Raw genomic sequence first — 25,372 nt, 5'->3', positions numbered from 1 at the left:
TCCAGTGCCCTTATCTGGTGCACATGAAGACAGTGACAGTGTACTCAAATACATAAAATAAATAAATCTTAAAAACAAACAAATAAACAAAAAGACTAGACAAGCTTGTTAAAGCCTGTGGTAGCAGTTCACTCCTGCAATAGCAGCCCTTGGGAAGAGGAAGCAGAGTGATCAAGGCCAACCTGGGCATGTGTGTATAATTGCTTATGTACAGATATAGTATATACAGTCATTATATGGTTTTTTGTTTTTGTTTTTGTTTTTGTTTTTTCAAGACAGGGTTTCTCTGTGTAACCCTGGCTGTCCTGGAACTCACTCTGTAGACCAGGCTGGCCTCAAACTCAGAAATCCACCTGCCTCTGCCTCCCAAGCATTGGGATTAAAGGCGTGCGCCACCACTGCCTGGCCATTATATGTTATATATATTATATTATATATATTTAAACCTGTTAATAGTTGCTATGTTGGCAAGACTTTGTTTGTTTTATTGAGACAAGATTTTTTTTTTAAGATTTATTTATTATTATAAATAAGTACACTATAGCTGACTTCAGACACACCAGAAGAGGTCATAAGATCTCATTATTGATGGTTGTGACATGTGGTTGCTGGGATTTGAACTCAGGACCTTCGAAGAGCAGTCAGTGTGCTCTTACCCGCTGAGCCATCTCACCAGCCCAAGATAAGATTTTTTTGGGGGGGAGGTTGAGACAGAGTTTCTCTGTATAGCCCTGGCTGTCCTGGAACTCACTCTGTAGACCAGGCTGGCCTCGAACTCAGAAATCCACCTGCCTCTGCCTCCCAAGCACCAGAATTAAAGGTGTGTACCACCACAGCCAGGGTATTAGCAAGACTTTTTTAAAAAGTACATTTTTTTTTTTGGTTTTTTGGTTTTTTTTGTTTTGGTTTTTTTGTTTTTGTTTTTTCGAGACAGGGTTTCTCTCTGTAGCCCCAGCTGTCCTGGTACTCACTCTGTAGACCAGGCTGGCCTCAAACTCGGAAATCCGCCTGCCTCTGCCTCCCAAGTGCTGGGATTAAAGGCGTACGCCACCACCACCCGGCTAAAAAGTACATTCTTTAAGATACTATAAGGAGCTTTCTTGAAAGATCTTAGGAGATTTGAACTTTGACTACCCAGGCACAAACTTGGTGTTTGTTTTTGAGTATATCATTTAATTTCTTTACATCACTTTTTCTTTCCTTTTTTGTCTTTTTCTCAAGAGCATCACTGCATCTTTAAGAAATATGAAAGAGCTAGTGGGAGAAGTGTCTGAGTGTGAGAATGAGGTAGTGTGAGCATGTCGTTAGTGGTTTTAGTCTCTTTTCTGTAGTGTCTTGTTTGTCTTTCCTTGGGGAGGGCTATGTAAGTTTTTCAGTCTTGGGGAAGGGAGGAAGATGACCGTTCTTACCCTTTTCTCTGGCAGAGCCAGCTGACCTTGTGAGCTCAGACTTTCCTAAATGATTCACCTTTTGGAAAACTCCAGTCATGGAAAAGTTCCATCCAAATAAAGACTTTTCAGGAAGTTGAGTGAGTGAAAATGAAGTTAAAATGGAATTTCTGTTGAAAAACAGGTGAATTAATTATTGCTAGTAATAAGCCATTTCCTAACAGGGGTCCCTCTCAGGCATGAAATGATTATAAGTTAACCATTTTCTTACTTGGAAGTACTATGATAGCTAAATCCTTCATTGCTTCCTAAAAGTGAAGGTACTTTCTGGCCCCTGGGGAGGCTGAAAAACGGGAGAGGGCCAGCTGGGAGCCTACTCTTAGGGCCTGTCTTGGAAAACAAAATGGCAGAAAGAGTGGAGTTGCTCTGGGGATGTGACCAGCAGAGAGCAGTCTGCTGTTTGTGTCAACTATCAGGTTCCTTAAGAAGTACCTCAGGTTACATAGTGTTTCCTGGTGGGTGCTATAGCATTCCCAAAGGTTAGATTCCCAACGCCTATTCCGTGATTTGGTGTCTGTCATGGAATGTCATGTCACTTTTGTTGTCGCTGTGTTGCTGGACTGTGAGTTTTGTTGTTGTTGTTGTTGTTGTTGTTTTGTTTTTTGAGACAGGGTTTCTCTGTATAGCCCTGACTGTCCTGGAACTCACTCTGTAGACCAGGCTGGCCTCGAACTCAGAAATCCGCCTGCCTCTGCCTCCCAAGTGCTGGGACTAAAGGCGTGCGCCACCACTGCCTGGCGGACTGTGAGTTTTTAACGGCATAAGCCATATCATGTTTCTTTATGGGTCCTGTTGCATCTGGGATGCTTTCCAGAACATGTTTACCTACGTGTGTATCAGAGTCTTGTTAGTCTTGCTATAAAATGAGTTCAGCAAAACCAAACATAAATTCATGGTTGCTGTTTTCTTTTCTTTGTTACTTGGGCCACTTGTTCTTCATATCCTAGCAATTTTCTTCTTCTTTTCTTTTTTTTTTTGGTGACATGGTTTCTCTGTACAGTCCTGGCTGTCCTGGAACTCACTCAAGACCAAGCTGGCCTTGAACTCAGAAATTCACCTGTCTCTGCCTCCCAAATGCTGGGATTAAAGGCGTGTGCCACCACCGACCGGCTATATCCTAGCATTCTTAAAGTTCAGCTGTGATATTGATCCTTTAAAGTTTGCTGTGTCAGTCAAGTATTGTGTGACTCTTTGCTGAAACTCATCCTTCAATTCTAGACTTTGTTTTGTTGTATTTTCCCCTTTTCCTGGAGTGTGTATTATTTGAATTTAGACTGTACTATAGTTGGGCAACAGCTGTGCCTCAGTAGCAAACAGTCAAGTATCTATTTCTTAGTACTACGGACACTGTGGGTTGGTTAGCACTCTGCCTTTGTCCCTCAGTCCTCTGGCATATACAGCCTTTAAGAGTGCCTTTGATTTCAGGATAGGGCTTTATCCTTCATGCTGTCCTCCTCTGGTTCTCGTTCTCTCTGAGTGGATTGGACCCCTCTGGATCAGCAGTGGTGGGACACAGCCTGTGATTGATGTAAGAGAGGCTTTGTTGTTCCTAGTGCAGACTTGGAGCTGGTTGTGGCTGCCTGTGCCTCTCTTCCACCTTTGATCATTAAATTTAATTAGCCTTTCTAGGGTTCTGTAAAACAAATCGGCTTTCTTGTTGTCATCCATTCCACATGGCTACAAGCTTCAGAGATCAGAGGAAACCAAAACCAGTTAGTGCATCCAGACTTGCTGCTCTTTTTTGAGTCAGAATCTCATTTAGCTGAGGATGACCTTGAACTCCTGCACTCCTGCTCATTGTCCTAGTGTGAAGATGTTGCTGGCATGTACCACCATGCCCAGCTGGTGTGTGGCTTTCTCAAAGTTAGATGGATGTCTGTCTCTGTTGTCCCTCTACTTACTACTGTTGTGGAGTTGGTCATATTTATTTGTCACTGTTAGTAGACTTTGGTAGCAAGTGGTACGTGTTAGTTCTTCACTAATCTCACCAGTCTTCTGTAGATTCTGTACAAGATAAGGAAACCTAAAGGATCTATTTTGAGTCTGGTATTTTGAGTTCAGCATTAAGCCCAAGATTTTGATGCAGGTTTACTTTGGGTATTGATTTAGCACTATAACAGTATAGCAATATAAAATTTACTTGCTTGCATGAAGCAGCTAGCTGTTCTATTGCAGTTTCTCACAGTTCCAGAGGCCTCTAGGTCCTGGTAGGCAGTTGCTCAGCCTCTCTTGTTCCCTTTAACCAGTGATGGGACCATCTTAAAGTCCTGATGCTTAAGAACTTAGATACCTTGATGCTAGGAATGATTCCTCAGACATCTGTGTCTGTGTCTTTCCATATGATCTATGCTGTAGACTGGATGAAGTTCTAAAGATGTATTCTCAGAGAAGAAAGGCTTCAGAAGGCCTGTAGTACAGAACCACTTGTACAGCCACTTGCACAGAACTCCCTTAGGTGACATAGTCATAAAACCCCCATTCAGTTTGAAGGAGTTTGCTTAAGGTTCTGGAGAAGCATATGGGACAGGAAATGTGTGACAGCCAGTTTGGAAAATACCATCTGTTGGCAGAATTTTCACTAGCATTGCTGTGTAGACTCTGGATAGTTGAATAAGTTGAATAACTGCTTAGAGTTCAGTTTTAATCCTTAGGCATGTAAATGAGCTTCCTGTCAGGATGACAGTGCCGTAGAGCAAAGCTGTCCAGTATCAACTATAAGCAGCAGTAGGTAAGCATTGGAGTGTTGCTGGTGTGTCTCTGCTTTAGCTGGACTTCAGCTTGTCTCCCCACTTAACTTTGTGCCACTTACCTAACACATAGTATTAATATTAAGTACAGCAGAGAGTTGGCCCTCTGTTATTTATCCTTGAAGGTAGTAGAGACTAGTATACCCTCACAGATGAGTTTTATAGGGTTTATTCTATCATTTTTGGCTAATCTTTGGTTGAATATTTATAATACATTAACTGTAGTTTTGGATCTGTCTACTGGTAGATTAGAATTTAAGCAAAATTCCTCAAATGTTTTTGTTGCTCTGGCATGTCAAAATAGGCATTACATATTTCTCCTCTCTTTACCTGGAGTATAGGACACCTTAAGTATCTGTATTTCTTCCTTTAGAACTGTTTATCGGATGCAGTGTTTTCAGTTTGAAATGAGGTAGGATTGTGTCACATTCTGCCACGCCCTAGGCAGTTCTGATCTGCCCAGTTTAAAAAAAGTGCATTTTGTCTTGGGGTTTTAGGTATAGAGGAAGAAGGAGCCCTCTGGAATATTTCCATTTGTTCACTTTTCTTCTTGAAATGATGACAATGCTTTTGTCCCTGTGTCGAATCTCCATCTCACTGATCATTGGCTCTCTGAGTCGGTGCTGATCTGGGCAGTAAGGGCGAGTGAGTGCAGGCAGGGTCTCTGTAGATCCGTGTTAGTAACCAAGTAAGCTGAGACTCTAGGCTGGCAGATAGAAGGAGAGATTTGAAGGTGAACGTTGAACTACATTGTTTTGTTTGTTAGTGTCAATCTGGGAAAATGCCTGTTTATAGAACGGTTAGAGTGAACTGTAATCATAAGACTCAGTGGCCAGAATTTATTGAAAACTCAGTAGTATGTTCCTAGTTTTCATTTATTTCATTTGCTATAATTTTTGCTTCTTTTTAAAAATTTTATTTTATTATTTTTAGTTTTATGTATATTGGTATTGTCTGCATGTATGTCTGTGTAAAGGTGGATCCTCTAGAGCTGGAGTTACAGACAGTGGTGAGTAGCCATGTGGTAGCTGGGAATTGAACCTGGGTCCTCTAGAAGAGCAACCAGTGCTCTTAACTGCTGAGCCATCTCTTCAGACCCCCAGTTTTTGCTTCTTATCCCACTTGTAAGTTTGTTGTCTCTTTCCTTGAAATAGGGTGACTAAAGAAGTAGATGCTGCGTCTAAGGAAGCCAAGTCTTTCCTCAAGCAAACAGAGAAAGAAAAACCGCAGGCTCTTGTCACTTCAGCGGCGACACCACTCCCTGCTGGGTCAGGGTGAGTATTTGCCTCAGTCCCAGGTGTAGTTGGTACACTGAGAAAAGTTCTCTGTGTGAGGACTCGTTTCTAACTGTGACTGTCTCCACTCCTTTGTGATATAGGGAATGAAACTCTGCCTTGTCAGAAGTATTTATTTACCCAGATGGACTTTGCTAGAAAAATTAGCATGGATTACTTATTTAATAATCCCAACCTGGCCAGGTGGGTGGTGGCACATACCTTTAGTCCCAGCACTTGGGAGGCAGAGGCAGGCAGATTTCAAGTTCCAGGCCAGCCTGGTCCATAGAGTGAGTTCCAGGACAGCCAGGGATACACAGAGAAACCCTGTCTTAAAACAAAACCAATATAATCCCAGTCTAAAAGAAGTTAATCACAAAGCTGAACATGTAAATTGCATACCTAAAAAATATTATCTTTGCATGACATTAGCAGTTCATCAGAACATTTAATAAATTTTGAATTGAGTACTTAGTTGCAGCCCCCTGATGGCAAAGGAACATCAGAAGGTCAGGTAGGCACAGGGATCTATCTACATTTGTAGTCCCAACCACTTGGAGACTGAGATAGATAGATCATGTGAGCGAAGAAGTTCAAGGCTAGACTAGGCATCAGAGTAAGCCCCTCTCTCAAAGAAAATAGTCAAAAATTATTTTAAAAAAAGAAACATTGATAGTTTACCTTTTTTGATCTTTTCATACTTTATTTTTAGTTGAAGATTAGAATTCCCTTTCTCTTTTTTGTTTTTTGTTTTTGTTTTTGTTTGTTTGTTTTTGTTCTTTCGAGACAGGGTTTCTCTGTGTAGCCCTGGCTGTCCTGGAACTCACTTTGTAGACCAGGCTGGTCTTGAACTCAGAAATCCGCCTGCCTCTGCCTCTCAAGTGCTGGGACTACAGGTGTGGGCCACCACTGCCAGCCCCTTTCTCTTTGAGAAAGCAAAAGTTCTTCTTTTAACATATGTAAAAAGTAAATAAGAGAAGCCAAAGGCAGTAGGCTTTAAGGGAATGAGCATAGACTTCATCACAGGGGCACCTCTGACCAGCCAGCAGAGAGTTCTAGGTAGGCCAGGCTCCTAAGCTGACTTCTGTGACCTTTTAGATGGGGACTGCCACCTCGCTAAACACAGTCACCTTTGTTTTGAACAGGAAAGTTGCTGTTTGTTTGTTTTTCTTGTCCCCCCCCCCCCCCCCCAAGGCAGGGTTTCTCTGTGTAGCCCTGGCTGTCCTGGAACTCACTCTGTAGACCAGGCTGGCCTCGAACTCAGAAATCCCCCTGCCTCTGCCTCCCAAGTGCTGGGACTAAAGGCGTGCGCCACCACCGCCCGGCGTTTTTCTTGTTTTTAAGACAGAGTTGTACTATATAGGGATGGCCTTGCCCAGAGCTAACTATATAGATCAGGCTAGTGCCAAACTTATCAAAATCTATCTACCTCTTCCTCCTGAATGTTGGGATTAAAGGTGTATATCAGCATGCCTGACAAACAGAAAAATTTTATTTTACATTTTTTTCTCCCATTAAAAATCCACCAGATTTTTCCTATTAAACTGTGTAGGCAAAATTTCATCTCTTTAGCCTGGCTCTTAATAATGTTAAAGTGGTATACACTTACTTAGTAGCAGAATCCAAGACAAAGGTTTACATGCAAGCCATTTATTTCTGTGAAAAGTGATTCCAGGGAGACCCAGAAGATGGGGTGAAAGGAAGAGAGGCCTCTCTCAGAAACTGCTAACTGCGTTTTCTGTTACCTATCAGTGGTGTTGATTGTCCTGAAGACTGGCTGAGCAGACTATTTCTAAACGAATCTGGGCTGATTGGATATCAACATAGGACAGTCTCTTTAAATTGACAGAGACGGATTCCTCCCAAAGCTGAGCCTTATAGCCCTGGCATAGACAAGGGTCAACATGGAGGCTCTGCTGAGAAAGGGCTGAGAAGGATCTGACTCCAGGAGGGAAGGAGTCATCGACAGGCTGCACACAAGAGCTCCTAGGGTGGAGGGTAGCTATTCTAGTGAGCTAGTTCTCAGTGGATTAATGACCTACTGCCTCCCTTACAAAAGAGGTGAATGAAACCTATGCTAACCAAATTCTTTGAGAGCTATAATGGGATATACCAGAGTATAGAATATCTAAGTATCTGAGTAAAGTGCATGAATATGGGATATTTAAAATTTCAAGTGGCCCTTCAAGGATAATCTGCTTGTTTTTCTGACTTGTGTCTCAGAAAACTGCTTGGAATGCCATCTGCTTGGGGGTTTGAAAGTAGACTCGTTTTATCCTTGAAAACGTTAGAATCTGCAACAGATTCTACATGCATGGAAGGTCTTTTCAAGGGAAGAATTTTCAGGAGCCATCTAATATATAAAAGAAAAGTAATAAGTATAAGGTTTTCCCTGCCCCCCACCACCACTTTGCGAATTGCTTCAGTTTATAGAAACTGTGTGTTTCGTTTTCTCTAAACAGATTTAAGCAATACAGGAAAACCAGTGCAGAAGAGTAAAACATCCTGTCCCACATCTTTCAGTAACAAATAAGGACAGATGCAGAGGAGCCAGTATTTGTAACTGAAAATGCATTTCCTCCACATGTTTAAAATAGCATGCTGCTTAGGCTATAAAAAGCCAGAGTCTGTGTGTCAGGAATGGAGCAAACCCTTTTTTAATTAGAGGACAGCATCAGGCTGTTACATTTGGTAGCGGAAAGCACAATGCTTACTGTGTCTAAATTCCCATGGCTTCATCATCCAAGCCTCTTGATCTCTCTCTCTTCCTCTGCACACTGAATTCTTGCATCTAGCTTCTACCAGCTGGTAACTGGCTGGGCTTCAACCCCACACTTGCTCTTTTTTTCCACTCTAACATGCATTACTCTGTTAGTCTCATCAGAACTCACAGTCCTTGCTATAAGCACTGAGTTGTTTTTCCCATTTTTTTTTCCCTGCCTCTTGGATATAGAAAAAAGGCTTTGTTGTTGAATCTCAAGCAACCTCCTGGTGGTATCCAATTAGGCAGTGTTTGTCCCAAAGACAGAAAAGATTTGTCATAGAGCCATATGAAGATTAAGTCTAAAATTGATAAGCTGGGTAATGAATGGTCTGTAATCTTAGTACCTAGAAGTGAAGGCAGCAGGGAGTTGAAGGCCAGCCTTGACTGCATAGTGAGTCTGTGGTCCATCTGGACTGCATAAGATTTTTTCACTGAAAACCAACAGTAAATAACAGCTGATCCAGTGGTCTGTCAGTTGTCCGTGTCTGTGACTGTCCCAGGAACCTCACATTTGTGGATACATTTTCTGTCTAAACAGCTAATGTGATCTTTCCCAGAGTCCTCGGAAGTTGGTAATTATGAATTTAGCTTATTTTTAGTTTTTAAATAAACATAATCTTTGAGTTTTGATAAAGAACAGCAACCATTTCTCTCAAAGTAATAGAAATTAAACAGCCACAGTATTGGAAGGAAATGTTTCTAGAATTTGAATATCGTAGTTGGCTTGGTTTTTGTTTTGTTGCTTGAATATGTTCATATTTTTTTCTCCCATGACATGTTTACAGTTGATGTAAGCTTGCATACACTCCAGAGCTGAGTCCCTTGAGTGGTTCAGTTGAAGAAGACAGACTTCCAGCAGGGTCCCAACAGAACTGTCTAGGATGTCATGAGTAAAAGTTTATTTGTATATACTAATAATAAAGAAAAATAGATATTTTAAACGTGACCTCTGATTATATGAGAGACTGGAAAGTGATTTTTCTTTAAGAAAACAATGCATTGTTTCGAAATGTGTAATTGGAGCCTGGCAGTGGTGGCGCACCCCATTAATCCCAGCACTTGGGAGGCAGAGGCAGGAGGATTTCTGAATTCGAGCCCAGCCTGGTCTACAGAGTGAGTTCCAGGACAGCCAGGGCTACACAGAGAAACCCTGTCTCGAAAAACAAACAAACAAAAAAAGTGTAATTGGAATATTTATTTATTTCTTTTTGATTGCAGAATCTTACTATATAGCTAGGCTGACCTCAAGCCTGTGATCCTCTTGCCTCAACCTTTGAGTGCCGGGGTTACAGGTGGGGTTGCAGGTGTGTATTACCAAACCTGGCCCAAAACAAAACAAAAACAACAAAAGTTTAATGAAACTAAATGTGACACTATGTAATTTATCAATTTGAATTTTACCACTTATTAGTTTCTGGCATACACACAGGATATGTTCATAGTAATGGGCAGCTATAACACTAGTCTTGTTACTGGTTACTCTCTATCTGCATCCTTAACCACCCATGGACTTTCTGGGTCCTATCAGGCATCTCATGATAGGAATCCCAATATTTCCTTTTTTCTTTTTAAGGTGTGTGTGTGTGTGTGTGTGTGTGTGTGTGTGTGTGTGTGTGTGTGTGTGTATACAAAGAATACACACACACATATATTCTTTGTACACACACACACACACACACATATATATATATATATTCTTTGTATAAACACACACACACACACACACACACACACACATACATATATATATATACTGGTTTTCAGTACAGGGTTCTACACAGAGACTGTAGCCCTGGCTGTCCTGGAACTCACTCTGCAGACCAGGCTAGGCTTGAACTCAGAAATCTGCTTGCCTCTGCCTCCCAAGTGCTGGGATTAAAGGCGTTCGCCACCACTGCCTGGCGAACCTGGGTCTTCTATAAGAGCAGTAAGTCAAGCCAGGTGGTGGTGGCATACCTTAATCCCAGCACTCAGGAGGCAAAGGCAGGTGGATCTCTGTGAGTTTGAGGCCAGCCTGGTCTATGGAGTGAGTTCTAGGACCGGCCAGTTCTACACAGAGAAACTCTGTCTCAAAAAACAAAACAAAAGGCAACAATCCTCTTAATCACTGAGGTTCCTCCCCAGTCCCCATTCTGACTTGTTAATATCTTCAGGATTTATTTATGTTGCAGCATCTCTCTATAATTTACTCTTTTTTATGCCCTTTGTGGACAAATGTAAGATTTTACTCCATTTTGTTTACGTAGGTGCTAATTAATGGACTTAGGATGGTTCTTATGTTTGGCTATTGCAAATGTTTTGTGGACATTCATGTACGAACTTTTGCGTTACTGGGGGTTTTCATTCTTCTTGGATATTTCCCTACAAGACTTTGTGAATTAGACAGTAGCTAGAGCAGCTCTATTATTTTTCTAAAAATTTTAATCTGTGTCTATGGGAGTTTTGCCCATACCTGTTTCTGTGTATCATGTGCCTGATGCCCACAGAAGCCAGAAGATGTTACATTCCTTAGAGGGTGGAGTTAAGGAGATGGTTATGAGCCACCCTGTAGGTTCTAGGAACTGAACCTATAAGGTTCCTTGCAAGACAACCAATGCTTTTAACCACTGAGCCATCTCCAGCCTCCTTAGGTGCTTTTAAACTGTTCTTAAAAAAAAAAAAGACCTCTAGCTCGGTGTGGTGACTGAAGTCTTTAATCCCAGAGTTTGAAAGGCAGAGGCAAGAAGATAGATTGCTGCAGGTTTGATGCCAGCTTGGTCCACACATCAAATTCTAGGCAAGCCAGGGATGTTAGCAAACCCTGTCTTAACAAAATAACACAACAACAAAAGATCTGTGTGTGAAGTTTTTTAAAAGTAAAATTAGAGGGCTGGTGAGATGGCTCAGCGGGTAAGAGCACCGACTGCTCTTCCAAAGGTTGTGTGTTCAAATCCCAGCAACCACATGGTGGCTTACAACCACCCATAATGAAATCTGATGCCCTCTTCTGGTGTACCTGAAGACAGCTACAGTGTACTTATTTATAATAATAATAATAATAATAATAATAATAATAATAATAAATCTTTTAAAAAAGTAAAATTAGAGAGCTGGAGAGGTGTCTCTATATTATAGACCATTTTTGTTGTATTATGGTCTTAACTGTGCTACACTTCTCATGGTGTGAAATATAGTGAAGTACTTTGGAGCCTTTCTGCATGTGTTGAATGGACACGTGAAATTCCTGCACTTGTAGAATTCACTCAGCTTAAGGATGGGGATGGGCTTGTGAAGAATGAGGTGAAGCCCGTCGTTCACAGAGTACTGTAATCATCTAGGGATGGAGTAGTCTCCTGGTTAGTGACAGTGTAAGCGTTGAGCATGCACTAGAGGGCAGAACTAACCCTGAGACAGCAAGCACTCAGGTGCACCAAGCAGTTCTAAGACTGGGTGGTGCCATATATTCTTGTTTGTCTAATTAGACTGGTTTTTGATAAGAGGTTTCTTTGTTTAATATATCTAGATATATTAAATTCCAGTTTGGTTTGTTTCCTATTCTACTTTGGAAATTTTTTTTCCCTCTCATTTTTGTAGTACAAAGTTTTATTTGTGGAGATTTTTTTGTTAATTACAAATAGATGTGCTTACAGATGGCACGGCCAGGAAGGTGCTTGTTGCCCAGCCTCGTGAGAGGACTGACCCCTGAGAGCTGTCCAGTGGCCTCCATACACAGAATGTCATACTCATGGTCGTCTCCCTCTCCCATAACAAAAATAAATAAATACAAAAAAATTAAAGAGAGAAATTGTGAGCCACTTCAGGGACTGCATTATTAATAGTGATCCTTTAAAAATACTGTGCTGCTCGTGCGGGAGTTACTATTCTCCTGCTCTAACGTCGGTGAAGTGTGCTGTTCACTCGGAGCGTGACAGTTTGCTCTGACCAAAGTTCTGGTACAAGAATCTTAGTATTATTTTGTGGATGGTTATGAGTATATAGCAAGATCACATTCATTAAATTTGTAATTTCAGTTGGGGGTTTTTCTTACAGGAGAGGCTGAGCAGTTGTGTTCTAATCATTTTGGTTGAAGATGAAAACCAGGCTGACCTGCTTTTGCTGTATCCAGTTACATGGTCTGGCGTTCTTGCCAAAACCCTACAAACCAAGCAAAGCTATTATAAATGTAAAATGAAATAATTTAAATCTTTGAAAACAGATGATCTAGAAAAGCCTAAAGAAGTGAAAGGGTGAGAAGATGACAGTCTAAGAAGCATATGACTTTGACCTAGGAAGCCTGAATGTTTAACACCATAAAGCACAATAGGCTTACTAGCTGTACTGGATGCTCTTTCAGCATTGGCTGACTTGAGGATGAGTGGGAAGCCTGTGCCTTACCCTGCCTTCCATTTTCAGTTGAGAGCCTGCCCTTCAAGCCAGCTGTTTGAGAGTGTGGAGGAAGAAAAGTTTGAGGGAAGTCTTTTATGCTATGGCAATTGTTGGGCCGGTCTCTCATTCTCTTCTCTTGGTGAGCCCTGATGTTATTCCAAAAGCCTCTTTCCAATCCTGCAGTTCCACCCGCACATCCCTTCTATGTGTTCAGGGGCAAGGGGGGTGTACACTGTGCTCTTGCTCATGTGGGCCCAAACCTCAGGATTCTTCATCCTCTCTGCCCCACCCTGCATCCAATCCAATAAGTCCTTTTAATTTTGTTCTTTAAAAAAAAAAAAAAAATTTACATTTCAGATATTGCCGCCCTTCCCAGTCTCCCTCCCACTGTTCTTCATCCCATTTCCCCTCCCCTTTACCTCTGAGAAGGTGCCCCCCACCCCCAGGTATCCCCCTTCCCTGGGACCTCAAGTCTCTACATGATTAGGTGCATCCTCTTTGATTGAGGGCAGACAAGGCAGTCCTCCCCTACCAGTGTGTTGGGGCCTCGGACCAGCCCATGTATGCTCTTTGGTTGGTGGGTTAGTCTCCAGGAGCTCCCAGGGATCCAGGTTAATTGACACTGTTGGTCTCCTTATGGAGTTGCCATCCTCTTCACTGCTTTCAATCCTTCCCCCAACTCTTCCATAGGGATCCCTGACCTCAGCAATGGTTGGCTGTATCTGCATCTGTGAAACAGATGCTGCTGGTAGGGCCTTGTCAGAGGACAGACAGCCATGCTAGGCTCTTGCCTGCAAGCACAACATAGCATCAGTAATAGTGTCAGGTTTTGATGCCCTCCTCCCCCACAATGAAATAGATCCCAATTTAGCCCAGTCACTGGACGGCCTTACCTTCAGTCTCTGCTCCATTTTTGTCCCTGCATTTCTTTTAGACAGGAACAATTCTGGGTCAGAAATTTTGTTTTTTGTTTTTGTTTTTCAAGACGGGGTTTCTGTGTGGAGCCCCGGCTGTCCTGGAACTCACTCTGTAGACCAGGCTGGCCTCGAACTCAGAAATCTACCTGCCTCCCAAGTGCTGGGATTAAAGGCGTGCGCCACCACCACCCAGCTCTGGGTCAGAAATTTTGACACCATCCCTCTACTTGGGTCCCTATCTACTGGAGGTGGTCTCTTCAGGTTCCCTCTCCCCACTGTTGGGCATTTCGGCTAAGGCCACCCACACTGAGTCCTGGGAGTCTCTCACATACCAGGTCTCTGGAACTTTATTGAGGGTCCCCCCCACCCCTCACCCCCAGAAGCTTCATATTTCCATTCATTCTCCTAGCCCTCTGGTCTTCTCTCCTGTTTCCAATCCCCATCCCTTTTCCACTCACCCTCTCCACTCTTGTCCAGGCTCCTCCCTCCTTCTGCCTCCTGTGATTATATTGTTCCCCCTTCTAAGTGAGATTGAAGCATCCTTCCTCATTGGGGCTTTCCTCCTTGTGAAACTTCTCACAGTCTTTGGATTGTATCAAGGGTATTCTGTACTTTTTGGCTAATATCCACTGATCAGTGAGTACATACTATGCATGTCCTTTAGGGTCTGGGTTACCTCACTTAGGATGATACATTATTATCTTTCAGCTTGTGTATAGATTTTGTTATGTTCCTTAAATCTGAGATTTTATGACTTTTATCCGGCTGGAAAATTCTCTGGCATTCTCTTGCATTTTTTGTATTCTGTCTCCTGGAATTCCTGTTAGGCAGGTAGGTTTCCTTTCTGTAAATTGACTAACTTTCCTTTGCTGCCCACCTCATTATTTCTGAACAGCTTTTTGCTTGTTTCCTGTGCTTTCACTGTTTCTTCAACACAACCTAAACAATTTCAGTGGCTAAGTTTTCCATATTTTAGAAATCCTTGTTTAGTTTTCAAATTTGCTTCTTTTTCATGGGATCTTAATCTGGTTTTGGTTTTTCGAGACAGGGTTTCTCTGTATAGCCCTGGCTGTCCTGGAACTCACTCTGTAGACCAGGCTGGCCTCGAATCCAGAAATCTACCTGCCTCTGCCTTCCAAGTGCTGGGATTAAAGAAAGGCATACAACTATCATTCCCAGCCAGGATCTTATTCCTTTTTTTTTTTTTTTCCTCTGTATAGCCTTGGCTGTGCTGGTCCTGGAGCAGACCAGGCTGGCCTCGAACTCAAATCCTCCTGCCGCTGCCCCTGAAAGTGCTAGGATCAAAGGCATGCACCACCACTGCCTGGCTCAGGATCTTATTCTTAAAGTCTTGTTTTCTGTGTGTCATCAAAAACTGGGTATAAATTTATGTTTCTTTGGTGCCCTGATTTGAGCTTTGGCTTAGGCTAACTTTGAATGTAAATTTGTGGTTCAGAATCTCTAGAACACTGAGGTACTGTGGTTAGGATTATAGTCTTGAATCCCCACTTCATTGCTGACGCAATTCATTGTGTTAGAAGAGACACATCTTCCTACAACCTGAGCAGAGGTGAGCTCTTTACTCTGCTCCCTGCGACATTAATGAGCTTTGTCCTCAGTCCATCTTCTCGATGTCATCAGAGCTTAGGTTTCCGCTCTCAGCACTGTAATACCACGACAAGTCATGTTTTGATTTGGTTTACAAAACCCAGGCCCGGAAGTTATTAAAACCCGCTCCTAGCCCTCAGTCGTTCTGTCAGGTCATGAGCACCACTGTGGTTTTTCACTTCCTCCTTTAAGTGTAGAGGTTCCCTTTCTTTTTGGTGAGCTTTTAAAATAGTGAGTGATAATTTACTGTGGTAAATGTTTAGTTTGTCTTAGCCGTCCCTCACAGATGCTCTGTTGGTTTTTTCATGTTTCTGAGTGTCTTAGGTTTCTGTTGCTGTGATGAATAATGCCCTGACCAAAAGAACCTTGGGGAGGAAAGGAATTGCTTTGCTTATACTTCCATGCCACTGTATCATGGAAAACAGTCAGGAAGGAACTCAGGAACCTGGAGGCAGGAGCTGAAACACAGGTCATGGAGAAGTGCTGCTTACTGGCTTGTTCTCCATGGCTTGCTCAGCCTGCGTTCTTATATACCCAGAGCTAACTGACCAAGGTAGCACCATCCACAATGTGTGGGCCCTCTTACACCAATCATTAATTGAAAATGCCCTTCAATCTTGCCTACCGCCTGATATTAGGAGTTCTCTCAATTGACATTCCTTCCTCTCAGATGTCTCTGGCTTGTGTCAGGTTGACATAAAAACTAGTCGGCACACTGAACAACTAGTACACAGTTGTGAATTGCATTTGGTGAAATTCGAAGTGAACAAAACAATCTCTCTCTCTCTCTCTCTCCCTCTCTCTCTGTCCATAGTACATATATACATAATGATCTTTAGCATCATGTTTACAAAAAAGCAACAAGTAAACTTTTGTCTCTGGAGACTTGCTATCCTTTATGAATGTCTATTCTCTTCTGACAGCAGGTTGGTGTGGGTTCACAGCTTGTGTCCAGCAAGTAGATAAGTCTGAAACAGTGTACAATGCCAAAAATGCACTGGAATGGCACCACAGCTTAATCACACAGTTCAAGCATGGGCATGTAGGGCGTTCTTTACTCACCCCCACAGGCCTAGTTTGCAATGTCTGCTATTTCCCTTCTTTCATGTCAACTTGTCTCTGTGGAAGTGTTGTTTCCACAGTAACGTTTCAGAATGCACTTCCTTATTGGAATTCGCAGAAGCCCTGCCATGTGCCTGGTAGCCTTGTTTCCTAGCCAGGAAACACATGGTATTCCGTCAGCCTTTCCTGTGCTTACCTCGGGCTGTCTTGTGGACAACAGGAAAGCCTTTAAGTTATTTTCTCCCCTGTTGCACAGGTTCCAGATTATAGTGTGCTGAAGGGATTTTGATATGTAGTGCCCCATTACCAATGTGTTTAGGCTGTGATGCATAAAGTCGTTGGGTGGTATAGCTGTAAGGGACATAAGCTAAAACACTGTGCTTCCTGGTCTGATACTGTGTTTTGCTAAGGCAGTGTAATGTAATATAGCTTTGGGGAATGTTTCTTGGAAGCTGTGGTAGAGAGGTGAAAAGTAGAGGCATAACTTACTTTTTGTTTTCTTTTTTGAGACAAGTTTAACTATGTATGTAGCCCTGGCTGACCTGAAGCTTGCTATGTAGCCCAGGCTGGTCGCTAACTCACAGATACTCCCCTGCCTCTGCCTCCTGGGATTAAAGCTGTGTATCACCACACCCAAGGAAACTTCTCCACTTCTCTGTTTTCCTTTTCATTTCAAGCATGCTAGATAGCTTAGATTCCTGTTTTCTTGAGATTCAACTGACTAGATTTTTCCCTAACCCTTCACATGTGTTTCGTATCTTCTTATAGCTTCTCTAGAATACTTTATTTCCCCTTCCTTCCTTCCTTCCTTCCTTCCTTCCTTCCTTCCTTCTTTTTCTTTTTCTTTTCTTTCTTTTTTAAAATTTGGACCTTGATTGAAAATAAGATTTCAGAGAAAAGCATATGGTCTTAGTTGCAGTTAGTGTGCATTAATATCATTTATAAATGACTAGTAAAATTGAGGAGATTTGTGTAGGCCCATGGCACTGTATGATAAAAGAAAGAAGGGGAACATTTTGAGTGAGAATTTTCCATACTCTACTCTTCATCTGTATGTAAGCTTATTCATTGAGGATTTAGCAGCATCTGTTGATTGTTTCTATTTTGACCTCGTAGCATGTAGCTTTCAAGACAGAAAGTAGTAGGTTAGTAATCACAGGACCTTTCACTGTTCCTTCAGCTCAGTGGGTTTTGACAATTGTACATATCAAACCCCAAGTGTGATGTTTTATGTCATCACTCCAGAAAGTTTCTTCATACCCTGTCCTACGCCTCTGCACCTGGCACCTATGTTAGTTCTCCCTATTTCAGAACTTCATGTAAGCAAATTGTACGTTATTTTGCAGTTTGTTCCTGGCTTCTTTCTTTGACTTGGTGTTTTGAGATTTTCCTTGGTGTGTGTATTAGTAGTTTAGTCCTGTCTTATCTCCATTGTATAAATGTAGCAGACTGTGCCCATCCATCCTACTGGTAGGCTGGCTTATGGGTTTTTTGGCCTTGTTTATAACATTTTAAAATTTTCTTTGTGTATGTGTGTGTTTACACACTTGTAAAAGTGGAAGTCACAAGACAACTTTAGGGATTTGGTTCTATCTTTCTACATTGTGGGTTCCAGGGATGGATCTCAGATTGTCAGGCTTACTGGAAAGTGCCTTTACTCATTGAGCCATCTCTCCAGCTCATGGTTATTTTTAAATCATTTTTGGGATGGGGTGGGGAGTATGGAGATGTGATGGGTGGTTGTCTTGTGTAACTTTGGCAGGGCAGGCTTTGACTTGCTCTTAAGCTCCTGGGGTTCCAGGCATGCATCACCACTCTCAGCCTCCTGGCCTTTCATAGTCAAACATTTTTACTTCCTTTGGATAAATACTTAGGAGTGGGCATGCTAAGTCAGGTTAAAAGTGTTAAATGTTACAACAAACAGTTCTCTAGGATGGTCGTTCCATTTTATTTTGCTATTGGCCCATGAGAGTTCTGACTGGCCATATCCTGTCTACATTTGGTGTGGTCTGTCTTTTATTTCAGTAAATATGCAGTGGTATTTCCTGTCATTTTAGCTTATTTTAGTCATTAGACTAATAATGTCTTTTCATGTGACTATCTGAAATGTGTTCATATGTGTAAAGTCTGTCTTCTAGTCTTACTCATCTTTTTAATTTAACTTTTAATCTTACAAACATTATTAAATTTTAGTGTTATTTTATGTGTATGAGTGTTTTCCTCTGTGTATGTATATGCACTATATGCATGCCTGGTATCCCAGATGCCAGGAAAGGAGGTCAAGTCCCTTGGAGCTAGAGTTGTGGATAGTTGTAAGGTACTTTATTTTAGGCCTCTAGTGTCTGATGTAGTGGTCTGTGTGTCTGTGGAGCATTGGGGAGAGGTTAGTCTAAAAGAGAGTCACTGGAAGCATAACACACTGAAGTTTGAAGAATTAATGAGAATAAGCAAGCCTCAATTTCTATAATGATGATATTTTTGATATAACATTTTAGATGCATTAGGTTAAGCAAATAATTAAAAATAAGGTTGTTACTTTAGAATGGCTACTGTAGAATTTTAAGTTACATTTCTGTTATACATTTCTAGACCTTCTGTGGTGATTTGAATAAGTATATCCCCATAGACTCATGTGTTTGAATGTTTGCCCCACAGGAAATGGTACCATTAGGAGGTATGGCCTTGTAGGAATAGGTGTGGCCTTGCTGAAAGAAGTATGTCACTGTGGAAGTGGGCTTTGGGGACTCTCCTATGCTCAAGCTATGCCCAGTGTGGCACATAGTTGCCTTCTGCTGCTGGTGGATCAAGAACTCAGGCTGGGCAGTGGTGGTGCTTGCCTTTAATCCCAGCACTTGGGAGGCAGAGGCAGGTGGATCTCTGAGTTCAAGGACAGCCAGGGCTACACAGAGAAACCCTGTCTCGAAAAAAACAAAAACAAAAACAAACAAAAAATGTAGATGAATGATGTAGAACCCAACTCTTCTAACAATATGTACGCCTGCTTGCAGTCATGTTTCCCAACATCATGATAATGGACTAACCCTTTGAAACTGTAATCCATCCCCAATTAAGTATTTTCCTTTATACGAGTTGCTGTGATCATGGTGTTTCTTTACAGCAATAAAACCCTAAGGCATCTTCCTGTAAGCATTTAGTAATGAATATATATCTGTATGGATTATTTTTATTTTTTCCTACATATTAAAGAGATCATCCAGCCACTTTATTCAGAGAGGGATCCATAGGAGTATGGATATGTAAGGATAAGCAAGAATAGATGGGGTAAGGGCAGGAAGATGCCATAGCAGGTAAAGGTGTTAACCACAAAGCCTGACAACTCGAGTTCTCTGTCTAGGAACTGCAGGGTAGAAGGAGAAAACGGACTCCTTCAGGCTATCATCTGACTTTTACATTTGCACCATAGCTTGAGTGCAGACAGACAGATTCACATGCACTCACTCAAGAATATAATCAAAGAACGAGTACAATGAGATTATTAAGATGTTAAATGGGGCCTGTGGCCTAGGAAATGTGCTTGCTTTTTCTCTCAGCAAGTAGAGCTGAGTAAACCCAGGTCTGAAGGGTATTTTAGAGCATACACTTGGTCAGCTGAGAGCAGTGGCTGCAGAAAGGTGCACCCAGCATACTGTCACTGCTTCACCTCCAAGCCAGAACGGTCTGCTCCTGGATAGGAAACTAAGCCTCTGATCTGATTTAAACAGTGAGGTCATGAGTTGTTTTCTTAGTCTTAAGTAGATAAAGTTAATTTTCATCTTTAGTTAGCAGTTTGCACATAGAGCATGGAAAATAAAATGTTCCTTGTTGGAGATTTTGTTTTTTCTAACGTGTGTTCTGGTTCTGGTTGGATCTGGAGCCCTTCAATAGGTAATTGTGCATTACTTCCTTAGAGAACTGATCTGTGTACTTGAAGCCAGCTGACTGGTCTGCTGTGGTTGATCAGTAACCATCTCGTAAACAGGGGTGTGTTCCCAGCTCTCAGTGTAAGACACCCATGGACACACAGCTGGCGCTGCCACTGGAGTGTTGAGTCTTAGTAGGTTCTTAGTCCTTGTTGCTCTCTAGACTGAAATCTTGGAACTGTTGTTGTGGGCCCCTTGGATTTTACAGTAGAGGGAAGAGTATGGCATGGCTGCTTTCTTTGGAAGCAGGGAGAGTGTAATTTTTATGCTTTGGACTGGATAGACTTGCCTGGTTCAACTTTGCTTCATTTCTTTAGATGAAAAGATGAAATCATAATTCCTAGTATCATAGAACTGTTTTGAAAATAAAATGAGATAGGGCATCTTAATATACATTTTGGTCCAGAAGAGCTCAATAAAAATTATTTTTCTGGACCAGCAAGATGGCTTAGTGGGTAAAGGGGCTTGCTGCCAAGCCTGCCAACCTGAGTTCAGTCCCCAGGAACCACATGTTAGAAGATGTAACTAATTCCTGCCAGTTGTCTTCTGATTTCTACATATTGCTGTGATATACACATACATACTCATGTGCATACATATATATACACACAAATAAATATAACTACAGTTTTTTAAAGAATTATTTTTGTAGTTGAACATGGTTGTATGCCTATAATCCCAGCACTCAAGAGGTAGAAGTAGCATGATCAAGAGTTCAGAATAAAAAAAAAAAAAGTTAAACCAGGCAGTGGTGGCGCACGCCTTTAATCCCAGCACTTGGGAGGCAGAGCCAAGCAGACTTCTGAGTTGGAGGCCAGCCTGGTCTATAGAGTGAGTTACAGGACAGCCAAGGCTACACAGAGAAACCCTGTCTCAAAACCACAACTGAAACAAAAAAACCCAACTGACCTGTTCTAACTTCCTATCTATTTCCTAAGTGTATGATATGGTGTGTGCACATGCACCTATGGAACTCCTAGCAACTCACAGCAGTCACGTTCTCCTTCCACTTCACATAGGGACTGTATTCAGGTTGCCACTTGCTTTAGACCCACTGAGCCATCTTCCCAGCCTTTCTCTGATAGTTTTTTTTTGTTTTGCTTTTTAATTCCCCACCCCTGCCCCCTCCCCTTCTCTCTCTTGTTCCGGCCCTACTCGCTCCGGCCCATAGGTTTTTATTTGTTTCTTATTACGGATGGTTGTGAGCCACCATGTGGTTGCTGGGATCTGAACTCATGACCTCTGGAAGAGCAGTCAGTGCTCTTAACTGCTAAGCCATCTCTCCAGTCCCCTGATGGTTTGTTTTTGTTTGAGGCAGAGTCTCACTGTGTAGATCATGCTGTTCTCAAAATCACAGAGATCCACCTGTGTCTGCCTCCCAAGAGCTGGCATTAAAGTACTGTTCCACCATGCTCACCTCTTGTGGTTTGACACAAGATCTCTTGTAGCTCAAGTTGGCCTAGGGCTGCTGATCTTCCTGCCTCTACCCTGAAGGGCTGTGATTACAGGCATGTGTGAGGCCTCTTGGCTTAACGTACATGTTGTAAGTGCTTAGGGGCTAGGGAGATGGCTTAGTAAGCATAAGGACCGGAGTTGGGGTTTGCAGAAAGGAAGGCCAGGTACAGTAGCATGCTTTTATAATCCCAGCTCATCTGTGGTTGGGACACACAGACAGGAGAATCCAAGAACAGATACCTTAAGTTGTCCTCTGACCTGTATAGGCATCTGCACTCACACAGTGAGTGAGTGAGTGAATGAATGTGTGTATCGAGTATAAATGCTTAGGTTAGTGGTTCTCAAGCTGTTCTTAGGTCTTCTTTGTATTCATTCATATAGATTGTTAAGGACTCCTATTAGCACATTTACTATAGTAAATTAAAACAGAAAAATTTAAAGCATTATTTTGTAATAAAATGGCAAACTCATCCCATTAATGTAGCTAGCATAATTTTGTATATATTTTGTAAAGCAAAAAGGACTCTAGTATGAAATGTGTTATTTTATATTTTTAAAATCTACTTAGTATCTGTTTGCATAGAAGACAGCTCATTTACAGCTACCTAGCAATTCCACTAGATGTCAGAGTTATAATATATGCTCTGTGGAAAATGCCAACATAGCTCGTAAGAGAAAAAGGGAAATATTGTCTAATTGTTGTCACAAAAGTGATCTTAACCTTTTCGACTCCCTGGAAAGATGTGAGGTCCCTGCAACCCTGAGAACTGTAGGTTTAGTGATAGCTCTTGGAGGCCTCGTTGAAGGCAAAGGGTCCTTTGCTGGTTCAGAAGCAACAGAAAGTAGAGTGCAGACTCCCTTTCAGATACCTTTGACTATTTTGCTTTGTGCATTAATGGCCATTTTAAGATTAATTATTAAATTAAACCTTTATTTTCTGGCAAGAAGGTGCTTTAAGTAATAGATTGGTGCTCGTGGGAGTGGTGTTTTGTTGATTTGTTTGATGCTTTGTTTTGTTTTTTGAGACAAAAACACTCTTCTAGCTTTTTAGCCCAAGCCAACCTATAACTCACTGTATAATTCAGGCTAGTCTCAAATGTGAGGAAGTCCTGCCTCAGCCTGACAAATGTTGAAATTACAGCACTGCGGTATCAAGATGGGCTCCAGCCCTTTGTGTGCATCACAGTGCTCCCAGACTTTGTTCTTGTTTCTGCATAGGTCCCAAATGAGCATTCAGGGTTAACTGTGGAAAGTGAGCCTGGCAGTGGTGACACATGCCTTTATCCCAGCACTTGAGAGGCAGAGGCGGGCAGATTTTTGAGTTCAAGGGTAGCCTGGTCTACAGAGTGAGTTCCAGGATAGCCAGGGCTATACAGAGAAACCCTGTCTTGAAAAAGCAAAACAAAAAAAACCAAAACCGTGGAAAGTGGCTTCTCGGCTCACTTAAGGTTTGTTGCCTTCCTTCTGTTGTAAAGATTGTATGTTCACTTTGGGTGGGGTAGCATTGAAGTGTTTTTTCCTAGATGAACACAGTGAACATTTTCCTTCTTCCTTCCTTTCCTCCCTTTCCCCCACTCCCCTCCTCCGTCTTCCTTTAGACTTTAGCTTTGTCAGGGCTATAATTCGGAGCATTGTACCAAACACTGTATGCCTGAGTACGGGTGGCCCAGTGCTCTGTCTTCTTGTGATTCCTGAGTATTCTAGCTGACATGCTATTGAATTGCAGGTTAGATTTCAGAGCCAACAGTTTGCACATAAACTGTAAGACTGTCCATTGCCTCAAGATCTATGGCTGCCATTGTAACAGAATCTCAGCTGGACCTTTTGCTGCAGCCTTTGAGGTCCATTGAGAAGGCTCCTGCCCTTGCCTCTGCTTCCATGTGGTATCTTTGTTTAAAAGAAGAATTAGTTAGCACTTATATAAAACAGCCCCGTGGGATAGAAGTTTCGCTGTCAGAAGTAAATGGGATTTGTGCCTAGTGACTCAGGCTCGCAATCCCAGTGCTTTGGAGGCCCCTCAGTGGAGAATTGACCTGAGTTTGAGGGCAGCATGGGTTACAGTAAGACCTTGCTTAAAAACAAACAACAACAACAAAATATATTCATACAAAAGTATAAAGAGCTACAGTAGACTACAGTTTGCTAGTAAGTGATCCTTTTCTTTTTAACAAAACAGTACTGTAGCATGCAGTTTCTGCCACCCCGCTTTAAGCTCTGGGCAGACTGCACTACCAGCCCCCACCTAGGAGCCACCCTGGATGAAACACACACATACATTAACTTATTTTTAATATGCTTTGTTAGCTCAATGTCCAGGCACTTCTAAGCCTGGTACCCTTACCTTCACTCCCAGCTCAACACTTCCGAATTTGCCTTTTAGCTTAGTTGTGTTTCTAATCTCCTCCCTACTACCCCAGGCCTAGTCAAGGAAGCAGCCAATGGCCATTCCACCCGAGATCTCTCATGGCTGGTGGCTCTCTCTCTCCACAAAGCGTGGCAAATCTAGTCTTCTAGCCTTCCTGTGGGATCTCAAAAGTCTAGCCTCTTCTGCCCAGCCATAGGTCACTAGCATCTTTATTGATTGATCAAGAACCAATTGAGGGACAGGACCTTCAGAGTTCACACCCAGACTCTCCACTCAAAGCCTCAGAACCACACCCTACCCAGCACCAACACAGGTTTGCTTGTAAGGGAAGAAATGAAGAGCAACAGCTAGTCTTTTTTTTTTTTTTTTTTTTTTTTTTTTTTTTTTTTTTGGTTTTTGGAGACAGGGTTTCTCTGTGTAGCCCTGGCTGTCCTGGAAATCACTCTGTAGACCAGGCTGGCCTTGAACTCAGAAATCCACCTGCTTCTGCCTCCCAAATGCTGGGATTAAAGGTGTGTGCCACCACTGCCTGGCTAGTTCAATGTTCTTTGTATTTCTTCTTTAAAATGATTTCTTCAAGCTGGGTGGAGGTGACACACACATTTAATCCTAGCACTTGAGAGGCAAAGCCAAGTGGATCTCTGTGAGTCTGAGGCCAGCCTGGTCTACAGAGTGAATTCTTGGACAGGTAGGGCTACACAAAAAAGTCCTTGTCTTAAAGAAGATGACCTCCTCTCAGAAAGCATCTAATATTTGATTTAATAAAAGATGTGGGAATGATCAGGGGTGTAGCTCAGTGATGGAGTACTTGCCTAACTCACAAAACCCTGAGTTCAATGACCCAGCACACCAAAGTGGAGCATGGGTGGGCAGGGTTGGTGGGAAGGAAGAGAAGAGGTAGGTTAATCACAAAATAAGTATTTTAATAGTTTGGAAGGTACACATACTTTTTACTGGGAACTTGGTAGCAATCTCTCTCTCTCTCTCTCTCTCTCTCTCTCTCTCTCTCTCTCTCTCTCTCTCTCTCTCTCTCCTCTCTCATTTGTTTTTTTTAAAAACAGGCTTTTACTGTTGTTTCCTTGGCTGTCCTGGAATTAGCTCTGTAGACTAGGCTCATGAAGGTCCACCTGCCTTTGCCCCGAGTGCTGGGATCAAAGGTGTGTGCCACCACATGGGGCTCCAGCCAATGCTCTTCACCAGTGAGCCATTTCTCTGATCCTGCAAAACATAATTTTTAATGGTCCTGACTGTCTACATTTGCTTGCTGTTGTTAACCCTTGTAGGAGACTCTGGTAGAAGGTGAGGCTAGTGGTTAGTCTTGGTATAGTGATGACAGCTTACAGGTTATAACTATGCTGATACTGCAGGGAGGACTGGTTGAGTGGTTTTCAAAATGACCATTTTATCCTTCCCGTCTCACCGTCCCTCTTCTCCCCTGGGTTTTTTG

At 42.2% G+C, this 25,372-nt stretch overlaps 1 protein-coding gene across 1 annotated transcript in view; it reads left to right on the top strand.

Moving 5' to 3' along the window:
* Window positions 1-25,372, top strand: part of Cfdp1 (craniofacial development protein 1) — a 96,200-nt gene that overhangs the window by 21,425 nt on the left and 49,403 nt on the right. Inside the window, exon 5 of the mRNA XM_031341475.1 lies at window positions 5,350-5,469. Coding sequence (XP_031197335.1) covers window positions 5,350-5,469 — 120 coding nt within the window. The remainder of the gene's footprint in view (window positions 1-5,349; window positions 5,470-25,372) is intronic.

This window comes from Mastomys coucha, unplaced genomic scaffold (genome assembly GCF_008632895.1).
Source record: "Mastomys coucha isolate ucsf_1 unplaced genomic scaffold, UCSF_Mcou_1 pScaffold22, whole genome shotgun sequence".
NCBI lineage: Eukaryota > Metazoa > Chordata > Mammalia > Rodentia > Muridae > Mastomys > Mastomys coucha.
This window is presented reverse-complemented; position numbering and strand designations above follow the sequence as displayed.